Source organism: Leptinotarsa decemlineata, unplaced genomic scaffold (assembly GCF_025532065.1).
Source record: "Leptinotarsa decemlineata unplaced genomic scaffold, Ldec_3_MD MMD2_tig00000157_RagTag_RagTag, whole genome shotgun sequence".
Classification (NCBI taxonomy): domain Eukaryota; kingdom Metazoa; phylum Arthropoda; class Insecta; order Coleoptera; family Chrysomelidae; genus Leptinotarsa; species Leptinotarsa decemlineata.
The window spans coordinates 3,537,159-3,550,549 of record NW_027412543.1 but is presented as its reverse complement, the minus strand read 5'-3'; the positions used below and the strand labels follow the sequence as shown (position 1 = coordinate 3,550,549).

Below are 13,391 nucleotides of genomic sequence, written 5' to 3'. Positions count from 1 at the left end.
TCTAGACATTGTACATAAATTTACAACAAGCTGCAAACGCGTGTAATTGTTCGAAACATAGTTGAAAATAAGATTTTGAAATTCCGAATGATTGGGATGCCTGGAAAAAAATTTATTATTCGAGGTCAAAGGTCAAAAATCTGGAAAAAAATTGGTTTTTCGCGATTTTCAGGAAAACAGTGAGTTTTATCATGAAATAACTCCACATAAAAATTGTAGATCATAAAATTCTCTACAAAAAATGTAAAGATACTTTTTTTTCTTATAGCCACCGTTTCTGAGATACGACGAGTCAAAAAGTTGTAGAAGTTGTAATCGTCATTATATATTTGTTTGAAGGTGATTGACAATGTTTCGTGATGAATTTCACTAGTTCGGACTTCCATTGTCTACTATATAAAATGATTTGAAATCCCTGAAACAAGTAAAAAAGAATAATTAAAAAAGAATAGTTGAAAATAACAATTATATTAAGCAACAATAAACCTGAAATGAAATGATAGTGAAATAACCTACAAGTAAAAATATAATAATTGAATAAATAAAAATTAAAGGAATGAAAAAAGAAAATAATGAAAAATAAAAAAGTGTAAAGATTCCAAGTCACGTTAGTTCACGACGTTTCGATTGTTGGTATCTACAATCGTCTTCGGGTGATGACTGGACTGATTCCTCCGAGAGAATCAGGAATAGCAGACCATGTTTGGACCCATCAACACAACATCGAGTGGTCCCAAGCTGAGATCTTGCACAGAGAGGAACATTGGTTCAGGAGAAAATTTAAGGAAGCCGCATACATGTTGTCCAACAACGTATTCAGCCAGGCCAGCGTAGATATACGAAACATATGGAAACCCATCATCAAACGAAAAATGACCAACTCCCGCCAAAACGGTCATCTCTCACGGAATCAGTGAAGCGGAAAATGGAAAGTAGAGAAAGTGAAAGTATTTCAACGACCTATAAAATAGTCATCTCTCGGAGGAATCAGTCCAGTCATCACCCGAAGACGATTGTATATGCCAACAATCGAAACGTCGTGAACTAACGTGACTTGGAATCTCTACACTTTTTTATTTTTCATTATTTTCTTTTTTCATTCCTTCAATTTTTATTTATTCAATTATTATATTTTTACTTGTAGGTTATTTCACTATTATTTCATTTCAGGTTTATTGTTGCTTAATATAATTGTTATTTTCAACTATTCTTTTTTAATTATTCTTTTTTACTTGTTTCAGGGATTTCAAATCCTTTTATATAGTAGAAAATGGAAGTCCGAACTAGTGAAATTCGTCATTATATACACACGTTTGCACGCCACCTATGAGATAGTGTACTCAGCGCGTTTTCTTTAACGTGGTTTCCCCGGTAAGCCTATTCCACATGTCTATTGTGCTTCTGTCAAATTGAAAACTTGCATAATAAAATATATTAGGAAGGATTGTAAATTATACAAGCGATTGAAATTAAAAAAATGTCAAAATTTATTCATCTTAGTCATAAACTTCACATACTTTTTCTTGTCGTTCTTTTTTTTGATCTTCTTCTTCTTGATCATCTTCTTCTTGATCTTCTTCTTCTTGATGTTCATCCTGGGTGTAGGTAAACTGCGTCAAGAGTGATGTATCGCATGTTTCCTCGTTGGTATCGAATGAATCCTCCACTATTGGTGATTCACCATTATAACATGACTGGCCTTGACAATATGTACATGCCAGAAAACACAACAGTCCAACTTTTTCACAACCACATTTAGCGCTCCATCCCTTTTGACAGTTGCAAAAAATTGTGTTCAGCAGTTTTTCCGCAGAATAGGTTCTAATGCATTGTCGACCAACTTCCAACCCCAGTCTTTTGGGTTTAGCTGATAACCAAGCCGCACTTAAACTTGCTATTATACCCGGAAAAGATGTTGATGAGCAGCAACTGAGGTTGGAGAAAGAGAAGCTAGTTGCACCTGTTTCTTATTTTTAGTGATTTTTTCTGAGAAACTGAATCCCGTTGGTGATAATTTCTTGTTGAGCTGAATAACTTTTTTTTAAAACTCCAGCACATTGAACTAAATCTTGTTTGTCAAACATTTTAAAGACTGTTGCTTTACTCCTCCTGTAAAATGCAGATGTCGTTATTGCGTGTAAAAATAGTAAATGATTTTGACTCTTTGCAAAAGTAAATAAACTTTTTGACGAATATATTTCGGTTTGACTTTGATCTTTTCCTGGCGTTAGAAAGGAAATAGTTTTTTCAAGTGGAGTTCTAGCAGTAAGGAGTACGAGAAAGTCTACATCCTCACCAACAACAATAGTTGTATTTGTCAATTTAAATTGCTCTATAGTTGTTTCAATAATCAGTACGTCGGCATCGTTATTAGCCTGTTCAACCAATATATTTTCGCCAATAAACTTATCCTCCAACATTGAAATGAACTGAGATTTGTTGTGAGTATTCGCAAGAAATGTCTGTTGACTGGTAGGAACTGTCATAAGTTCATCGAATAGAATATCGGAAGATGAATATATTACTAAAGTTCGACGACGTTGTTTTGCGGCTTCAATATTTCTCGTGCAATCATCATAGCCATCAAATACGACCGTAATTTTGGCACCATAATGTCTGCGTACATACTGAACGTATTTATCTAAAATAATGCTGAATGTTTCTTCACTATCCCACACAACAACGTATTAGTATTGTTAATTTCAATATTGAGAAAACAGGTATACGACCCTAGCCACGCACATTCACTCTATGTATACCAACAGAAAAATATTTTTACTTAAATTACAACTTCAGAGATGTATATACGTTGCATACTTATGCATATAATGACGATTACAACTTTCACAACTTTTTGACTCGTCGTATCTCAGAAACGATGGCATAAAAAAGTATCGATACATTTTTTGTAGAGAATTTTATGATCTACAATTTTAAGCTGACGTTATTTTATGATGAAACTTACTGTTTTCCTGAAAATCGCGAATACATTTTTTTCCAGGCATCGCAATCATTCAGAATTCAAAAATCTCATTTTAAACTATGTTTTGAACAATTACATGCTTTTGAAGCTTGTTGTAAATGTATGTACCTTCACTCTTATTTTTTAGTCTTATTTGACCGGACTATGATAAATGATTGATTTATAATGATTCATACATCTTTATGAATTATTTCTGTTTCAGATCATACAATATCGATTTCACAGCCAACTGTAAATATTTGGTAGGGATTGATAAGCAAAGTCTCTTTGTGATATACCGGAAAACACAAAGAGAGTACTTCCCAAAAGCTGCAGAGAAATTCAACGTAACGGTAATATTTTGAAGACATCTCCGCTGGATGTTCCGTTTATTTGATGTTTGTCTCTTATTTGTAGGACACAATGTTTCTGGTATCTATGAAATACAACCTAAAATGTCCAAAAAACCATTTATGGTTTTATGTGACATGGAAACCATGGGAGGTGGTTGGACACATATTCAAAGAAGATTAGATGGCTCACAAGATTTTTTTCTGGGTTGGCGAGAGTACAAATTTGGATTTGGAAATTTGAACGGGGAATTCTGGATGGGACTAGAAAATATATATATTTCAACAGGTAAATATAATGTAGAAGTATTGCGATGGAATGTATATTTTTCAGAAACTAGGAATCTACCTACGTTTGATTACTTGTGAAAACCATATTTGTATTATGTAAAAATAATATATTAAAAAAACCTTCTGAGAGAGAAAATGGAATGAACTCTTGCGAAGATTCACAAAATTTTCTTTCAGATATAAAAAAGAAAAAAAGAAAAACCTGTTTGAAACATTTAAACATTGAATATATATATATATATATATATATATATATATATATATATATATATATATATATATATATATATGGTTTTGTTTAATATATTGAATGTGAGGTCTTGTTCTGTTTTGATTTGTACTTGTTCCTCGATAAGTGATTTACGGCTGGTAAATTTATGGATGTTCAAGTTTTCCCAAGTCAATGCGGTTTCCCTTGTTGGCATGTTTTATCAGTTTCTCAGAAAGTATAAACATCATATCTGAGAAACTAAAACACCAAAACATAGACAAAACTTACATTAACCAAATGGAACACAGTCTAAATACAATAAATAATCGAAATGATTTCGAATCTGAAGGGAAAATTTATACACCAACAGATGGACTAGCGATGGGATCCCCACTATCCAGCATCATATCCGAAATATACCCGCAAACCATAGATGAGAAAATCTTAACAATAATAAAAACACATGATGAAAAAGTAGAATGGTTCAGATACGTTGACGATGGACTGTACATATCACAAAACAATGGAATAAGAATAGAACAAATAAAAAAAGAAATTAACAAAATAAATCAAAAACTATGTTTCAGTATTGAGGAAGAACACAACTCAAAACTTAACTACCTGGACATAACCATAGGATATAACCACAACAAAACCCAATTTCAAATGGCAATATACAGGAAACCTGCACAAACAAGCTCCACCATACTCGCAAGTTCAAACCATCCATCATCACACAAAATGGCTGCCTATAATGCATTAATATATAGAATGTTAATGATAACACTCAGCAATGAAGCCCGAAACAAAGAACGGAAAGTCATATACCAAATAGCGAACGAAAACGGATACACACAAAAAGCAATATATAAACTAGAAAACAGAATCAAACAAAAAATACAGAACAAGGATCAAGCCACCCCAACAGACAAAACAACACAACGATGGACAGCATGTACGTACGTAGGACACCAAACCAAAAAACTAACAAATATCTTCAAACCACTGAACATCAACATCACATACAAGCCGAACACGAAGATAACACAAAAAATAAAAAACTATGAAAAAGAAGAAGACAAAGACCAAAACGGGATGTACAGTATACAATGCTCGGACTGCAATAAATTCTATATCGGCCAAACCAAGAAAAAACTGATCCAAAGGTACAATGACGACAAAAAGGCATACATAAATTTACTAGTATATAAATCAAACCTCGCAACACATGCCATACAAAACAAGCATAATTTTTCCCACCAGAGAACATAAAACTCATAAAACAAGTCAACAAGGGAAACCGCATGGACATTTGGGAAAACTTGAACATTCATGAATTTAACAGTCGTAAATCACTTATCGAGGAACAAGTACAAATCAAAACACAACAAGACCTCACATTCAATATATTAAACAAAACCATACACATTCCTAGAGACGATCTAGGAATGTGGGTATCATCGAAACTGAATGTTGCACTACAGATGTTTCATTGATTGGCAGTGACAATTCTATTCAGACTGACGTATCGTTAGATGAATTCACCTAAATATATTCTGATATTATGAATAGGAGTCATGGCCTATATTAGTAGTTGGTTTGAGCCGATTCCAGAACCTCCCACGAAGTAGCCGAGGTGACTTTGAGGAGGTGTTATGAGTTTGACCTTGAACGACCTCAACCTGCGTCACACAGCGACGCAGGCAAGGTGACTTTTAGGTGGTGTTTTGAGTTTGATCTTGAATGACCTTCATTCACTCCCTATATTTTTGACAAGGTGACTTCAACTTCGAATGAATTCGAGCCAATTTTCAACCCATCCGATTCAACGTAACTAAGGTAACTTTGAAAGATGGCTTTGAGTTTGACTTTGAACGACCCAGACCTACGTCACACAATGCAGGCAAAGTGACTTCAAGGTAGTGTTTTTGGGTTTGACCTTGAACAACTTTCATTGATCCACGCGGCTATTTCGAAGATTCGATTATTTGACTTTGAACAATACTTTGCAATATCATATGCATTTGCTGGGGTGAATTTGAGGGCGCTCATGTATTCTCCTTCCTTTCCCCACTCTTTGAATGAGCATATAAAAGAGGGCCGCCCTCACAGGAGTTAGTTTGATATCGCGCATATTAAATATAATTTCGAAGATTTGAGGATTCGACAGTGACCAGCTGCATGGACGAAGGTTTTTGGAGTGCGTTTCCAGTTTGACTTTGAGTGACCTATACGTCACACGAAGTAGCCGAGGTGACTTTGACGTAGTGTTTTGGATGAATTTTGGTCCCTGTAAATTTTTTCGTCGAATTGATAGTTTTTTATTTGAACACGAGACAATGAGGAGGTAAAATCTTATCATTGTGTTATCAAGTTTATTTTCAAGTTCACGAGAAAAATCATCATGATTGAAATCGTATGAAATTGAATTTCCTTTCATTTTGATTTCAATAAATTTTTTCGTAGGTTCGTTTTTTTTTTCGATATGAACCCGAGAAAAGGAGAGAGTTAATTTCATCATTCTGTTTTCACGTTCATTTTCGATTCCACGTGGGAAATGGTGATGAATAAAGTTGTATAAAATTGAGTCCCGTACAATTTTGGTATTCGTCAATTTTTCCGTAGTATCGATATTTTTTATTTTAACCCGAGAAAATATACACAGTATGAATAAAAGATCACGCTTTTGAATCCATTTTCAGCTAGAACGCCTGGAAATATCATCTCATGGCATGATACTTTTATTATCAGGTCGTTGTCTTTAACGGAGTCAATTCCTATGTTATATCGCCTATCTTGTATAATAAAACCATAACATTCATATTCATGTTGACTTCACGAATTTTTATTGATATAGCCACTGACTTGAACCATGACAAACAAATGGTGAAAATTGCATATTGATCTATCATCGTCTCTGAGTTACATGATGTTTTTCGAAAATGTGCATTTTCTTAAAGTTACTGTAACTTTTTTCCAGTTAAAAATTACCAAAGCACTTTTCTTCGTAGAAATCAATGGTGTAGAACACTCAGTTTTTAAATGAGATATCAATAATTATTGATGGTAAACTATTTTTCAATGAGACACCCTGTATATTCCTATATTTCAACAGAACTCAAAATTACCTTTCTAAAAATGTAGCAAACTTGATGTTTTGCTAGAGTCATCTTTGAAATAGAGAGCTTTTGATTTTTTCTTGTAGACTTTTGACACGCACACTTTGATCAAGTAGGCTTTGGACAATGCGGCGATAAGACAGAAAGAAATCATTCAGTAGTAGCTACCAAATGTTGTGGAAGCTTTTCACAGCCGTAATTAAAACGCATAGTTTCAATAAAACTAATAATATTTACTACTAATAAATTCAACTACTTCAACAATAATAATCATTGATTAATTGTACCACTCAATATAGTAGTTCTTATTGGATGGCGTTAGTTTTTAGGTGAAGACAAAAACGAACAAATAGAGGAGAATGTTTGTAGTCGATGGTGAATAAACACCTTTTAAAAACGACGAGTGTTTTTAATTATTCATATCAAGTCCCAATGCATTGAAAGTGGCGGCGAGGATGGGATAGGATTTAGATTGTGTGAATTTCAAACTTAAATTTCACGAACGGGAAGTACGTTCGAAATTCAAAATGAAGTGTCAGAATACATAAGTCATTAACAAGAATTCGATCCATTAGTAGCCGACTGTGTTAGGAGATCGACTCCGTGTGTCTACCCTCTGGGAGAGTTGCCTGTTACGCTAATGGATATCAAAGGATAAAAAGTAGCTGAGCACGAGTACGAACTGATAACGGAAAAAAGGCTAGCAGGCGATGAGTAAGATGGGACAGCGTTTTGGCATGGTCGATCGCAGAGAATAAGTTTAATATGTATTGGTTGTGGTTGCGGAATATTTCAAATAAGACATTATATTAATCAGTTTACTTTTGATTCTTATTATTTTACTACAAGTCAGAAGTGGGATAGTGATCTACGTGAGAGAAGGTAACAAAGCTGTTAGAGGCCGAAAATTTACAATGCCGAAAGGAAAATCAAAAAAAAGGAACCGACGTATTTCCACATCATCATCATCCAGTGATTCTTCGTCGGAAGTAAGGAGGTTAAAAAAAAAGTTGAAAACAACTCAAAGAAAATTGAACAGAAAAACCGTGAGTAGAAACATTTATAGTAGTCTGAGTATTGATGAATCGTTGATTCCCGAATTCGATCCGGCATGCCAAGTCATTGACTCTGTGAGTTGGATAGGGAAAGTTGATAAACTGAAAAATATATATCAGTGGGACAATATGTTAACTGTAAAATTGGCAACTAGCAGATTACATGGGAATGCGAGGAAATGGTACGACTCTTTAATAGAAGAGTTTTCTTTGTGGGAGAATATGAAATCATCTCTTATCGAAACTTTTCCTAGTGATGTTAAATTCGGAAAATTGTTTATTGAAGCTGCAAACTATTCACATGAGAAGGGACAAAAACTGAGTGATTATTGTTTCGAAAAACTTGCCAAAATTAAAAAACTGAATTTAGATATCAACGAGACGAATATCATTGATTCGATTATTGAAGGTATAGGAAATGAACACATTAAACTTTCCGCTAGGGCAGCTAAGTTTACGTCTATAGGACATCTGGGTAATTACCTGGACAATGCAAATAGCATAGGGCCTACTACAAGTATATATAACAAATCATTTCGCCGTGATATGCCCGGTACATCGAAGAGTTCTTATTTTGATGATAAAAAAAATATGCGGAGTTTTCAAAAAAATAGCAGAGGAGAATTGAATAAAACTTTGTGAAAGCCATACGTTGTTATAACTGCAAGGGTAATCATTTAATGAGAAATTGTCCAAAACCATTAGTTAGATGTTCAGTTTGTAAAAGAGCTGGACATTCACATCAACACTGTTTGAGTCGAAATGAAACAAAAAGCGAAGATGTAAATTCTACTAAGTCCAAGAATTCAAATGTGTTTTTGAAAACTGCGTATATAAATAATTGTGCTTTGAAGAATTGTTTAATTGATACAGGTAGTTCGTGCACTTTGATAAAAAAATCTATAGCTGGAAAACTTAAGCTGACCCTACAAAAAATGCGTGAAGGTATAGTTTTGCGCTGCTTTATGGGTAATATGATGTTATGTGATGAATTTGTTCATATAGATTTGAGTGTAGATGAAGTTTCATTCCAAGTAAATGTATATATTGTTGAAGACAAATTGCTGCAATATGATGTCATTATCGGCTGCGATTATTTGAATAATGCAGATATTGCCATCGTTAAAATTGGGGATTCCATCGTCCTTAGACGAATTTCCTCTTCAACCTGTTGTGAAATTAAATCAATAGCTCCAATATCCGTACTATATGAAAGCACGATAAAAATCGGCGATGTAACTTGTTCTGAAAAGTCGCTTTGCTTTGAATTATTGAAAACTTTCAGAGATAGAATAGCGTTTACGTTGAAGGACCTTGGAAAAACTAATATCATTCAGATGCACATTAGATGCAAATCCGAAGAACCAATTGTCTATAATCCTTATCGTATGTCAATTCAAGAAAAGGATATACTCAATGGGTTATTGCGGGAACTTCTTGATAATGACATTATCAGGGAGTCTAGTTCTGCATACGCTAGCCCAGTTCTTATGGTAAAAAAGAAAACAGGTGATTATAGGTTATGTATAGATTATCGACGCTTAAACTCTGTTACTATTAAGGACAAGTATCCTTTGCCGCTCATAGACGATTAGATAGATATGTTGGGAGGAAATAAATACTATACGGCTTTAGATTTGGCCTCGGGTTTTTATCAAATACCAATGGCAGAAGACTCAATCGAAAAGACTGCTTTTATTACGCCATTTTCACACTATGAGTTTTTGAGAATGCCGTTCGGGCTCACTAATTCGCCGTCCGTTTTTCAAAAATTGATAAATACTGTGTTGAAAAATCGACTTAATAAAACTGTGTTTGCATACATAGATGACTTGATAATACCTTCCATTAGTGTTGAACAGGGAATCGAAAGGTTAAGAGATGTACTAAGTGATTTACGAGAAGCTAACCTAACACTGAAGTTGAGTAAATGCAGTTTTTTTCAAAGTAACTTAAATTATTTAGGACAAGAGATTAGTTATGATGGAGTTAGGCCAGGTGAGCAGAAAGTGATGGCCGTTAAAAACATGAGATCTCCCAAAAACGTTAGAGGAATTCGTCAATTTCTAGGCCTATCAGGATACTTCAGAAAGTACATTAAAGACTATGCCAAAGTTGTGGCACCTCTTACACGACTACTTAGGAAAGGTACACCATTTCTGTGGTCGGACGAACAAGAAACAGCTTTCAAGGACGTCAAGGTGGCATTAACGACCCGGCCAATATTGTCTATCTTCGATCCAACGCTGCAGACGGAACTGCATACAGATGCAAGTTCTGTAGGTTTTGGTGCCATGTTGTTGCAGCAGAAAGACGGGAAGTCCAGGGTAGTTGCCTATTTTAGCAAACAAACGAGCCCTGAACAGAAACATTATCATTCCTATGAACTTGAAACTTTGGCAGTTGTACTAGCCTTTCAAAAGTTTCGAGTATATTTGATTGGTATTCAGTTTAAAGTTGTCACAGATTGTAATGCACTTCGATCTGCATTCGCAAAAAGGGATCTCGTACCTAGAGTCGGAAGATGGTGGTTACAGGTTCAGGAGTTCGATTTTGAGGTTATCCATCGACCTGGATCGAAGATGGAGCACGTCGATGCACTTAGCCGCGCTCCGGTTGAGAATTATATTGATATCATGAGTATCGACGTTACCGAAGGTGATTGGATTCTTGCTGCTCAATTGCAAGATGATCAGTTGAAGATAGTTAGAAGTATACTACAAAAGGGGGTTATCAATAGAGACACTAAGCAATATTTTGATATGTATTTGTTGAAGGACGACAAAATCTACAGAAGGATGGCAAATGGAAAAGCTTTGTGGGTTGTTCCTAAGTCTTCACGATGGCAAATTTGCAAACTTTGTCATGATGATTGTGGGCATTTTGGATTAGAGAAAACGTTGAAAAAAATCAATGAAAATTATTGGTTTGCTGGCATGCGAAGGTTTGTAAAAAAATATGTCAATGCTTGTTTGAATTGCCTCTACTACAAACAGAAAAGCGGAAAAGAAGAAGGCATGCTACATCCGATTGTAAAGGCTCCAATCCCATTCCATACACTACATATAGATCACATAGGACCATTTGTAATCAGCAGTAAGAAAAACAAATATATATTTGTAGTCGTAGATGGGTTCACAAAGTTCTGTTTCGTCGAAGCTGTAAGAGATACTACCACGAAATTGGCTGTAAAAGTTTTGCTGGATATAATACACATTTTTGGAGTACCGGTCAGAATAATTTCGGATCGAGGATCAGCTTTTACTTCAAAGACTTTTGCAACATTTTGTAGTACCTACGGGATTAAACATATTCTTAATGCTGTAGCTACTCCACGTGCAAATGGACAATGTGAGCGATATAACAGAACTATTTTGAATGCTTTACGTTGTACTGCGGCTGGTGCCCCCGAAAGCAAGTGGGACAGCTTTATTAAACAGGTGCAGAGTGCTATAAACTCCACGTATAATAAAGCAATAGATATGTCCCCTATGGAAGCCTTGACAGGTTGTAGGGGTAAAACTATGGCGGAGAGCAAAATTTTAAGAGAAGTACAGCAGGACTTAGGACGAGCTGAGTTACCTTTATTGAGGAAAAGGGTTCAGAAAAGACTAGCAAAGGATCAACAGGATCAGAAAGAAAAGTATGATCGCAGGAGGGCGAAAGCCAAGGTATATTCGGTAGATGATGTGGTAATGGTGTTGATAACAGATTCTCCAAGTACCGGTTCCAGTAAAAAGCTTCTACCAAAGTACAAAGGTCCATTTAAAGTCACTAAGGTTCTATTCAATGACCGATATGAAGTTCAAGATATGAGAGAGAATTTCAGAAGATTAAAGACAGTGACTGCTGTAGACAAAATGAAACCATGGATAATTCTGAAAGGTGAGACATTTTCAGTGGTCATCATATGAGAATGTGTGACTGTTGAGATGGGTACAATATATGTGCAAGGCTCAATCACATATGAGAATGTGTGACTGTTGAGATGGGTACAATATATGTACAAGGCTCAATCACATATGAGGATGTGTGACTGTTGAGATGGGTACAATATATGTACAAGGCTCAATCACATATGAGAATGTGTGACTGTTGAGATGGGTACAATATATGTACAAGGCTCAATCACATGTAGGTGTGTGTGTGTGACTGTTGAGATGGGTACAATATATGTGCAAGGCTCAATCACATATGAGAATGTGCGACTGTTGAGATGGGTACAATATTTGTACAAGGCTCAATCACATGTAGGTGTGTGTGTGACTGTTGAGATGGGTACAATATATGTACAAGGCTCAATCACATATGAGAATGTGTGACTGTTGAGATAGGTACAATATATGTACAAGGCTCAATCACACATAGGGATGTGTGACTGTTGAGATGGGTACAATATACGTACAAGGCTCAATCACATATATGGGTATGTGTGGCTGTCGAGATGGGTACGATATGTGTACAAGTCTCAATCACTTATAGGATGGGTAAATTATAAGTACAAAGCTCAAAAAAAAAACTCAGGAAACTTGTGGTATTCTATGAAATTAAATATTTTTCTCTTCTTATAGATGAAACTGCTGAGAGTTCGCCTGAGGACAGGCTGAACGGTAGGATGGCCGAATGTTAGGAGATCGACTCCGTGTGTCTACCCTCTGGGAGAGTTGCCTGTTACGCTAATGGATATCAAAGGATAAAAAGTAGCTGAGCACGAGTACGAACTGATAACGGAAAAAAGGCTAGCAGGCGATGAGTAAGATGGGACAGCGTTTTGGCATGGTCGATCGCAGAGAATAAGTTTAATATGTATTGGTTGTGGTTGCGGAATATTTCAAATAAGACATTATATTAATCAGTTTACTTTTGATTCTTATTATTTTACTACAACTGGTCAGTTTTTAAGAGGAGAATCGAATATTATTTTGTGGCAAAACAATACCAAGGACGATGAATGTGAAGATGCAATTATTCTTAACGTACTAAGTGAGGACGCTTATAAATTGATTCACAATTTTTGTATGCCGGGTGAACCAGAAACTAAAAAGTACTCGGAATTAATCATTTTATTAGACGAACATTTTAAACCAAGTCTATCATTGTTTGCGGCACGGTACAAATTTTACCATTCGCAAAAACTAATCAGTGCATCGCCCTAGAGAGTGGTCGGCCCGGTTAAGAAATTTGGCGACATTGTGTGATTTTGAAAACGATCAGTTAGAATTAGTGTTGCGTGATAAATTCATTATGGGGTATGATAAAGGCCCAGTACAGGCTTGCTTTTTTGAAGAAAAGAAGACGGCAACATTTAAAAATGTGATTGAAGTGGTTTTGCGAAAGCGGCGGCGCATCCATCTTTAAGTTCTGGAAATCCTGAACCTGCGCATCGATCTGCGACATATTCGA

The 13,391-nt window shown here is 35.5% G+C and overlaps 1 protein-coding gene across 2 annotated transcripts in view; it reads left to right on the top strand.

The window, feature by feature from the left end:
• Positions 1 to 13,391, top strand: part of LOC111507257 (uncharacterized) — a 63,926-nt gene that overhangs the window by 16,945 nt on the left and 33,590 nt on the right. For both annotated transcript variants that reach the window (XM_074172741.1, XM_074172742.1), the window contains 2 exons: positions 3,186 to 3,315; positions 3,380 to 3,601. In XM_074172741.1, coding sequence (XP_074028842.1) covers positions 3,186 to 3,315; positions 3,380 to 3,496 — 247 coding nt within the window. In that variant the 3' untranslated portion in view covers positions 3,497 to 3,601. The remainder of the gene's footprint in view (positions 1 to 3,185; positions 3,316 to 3,379; positions 3,602 to 13,391) is intronic.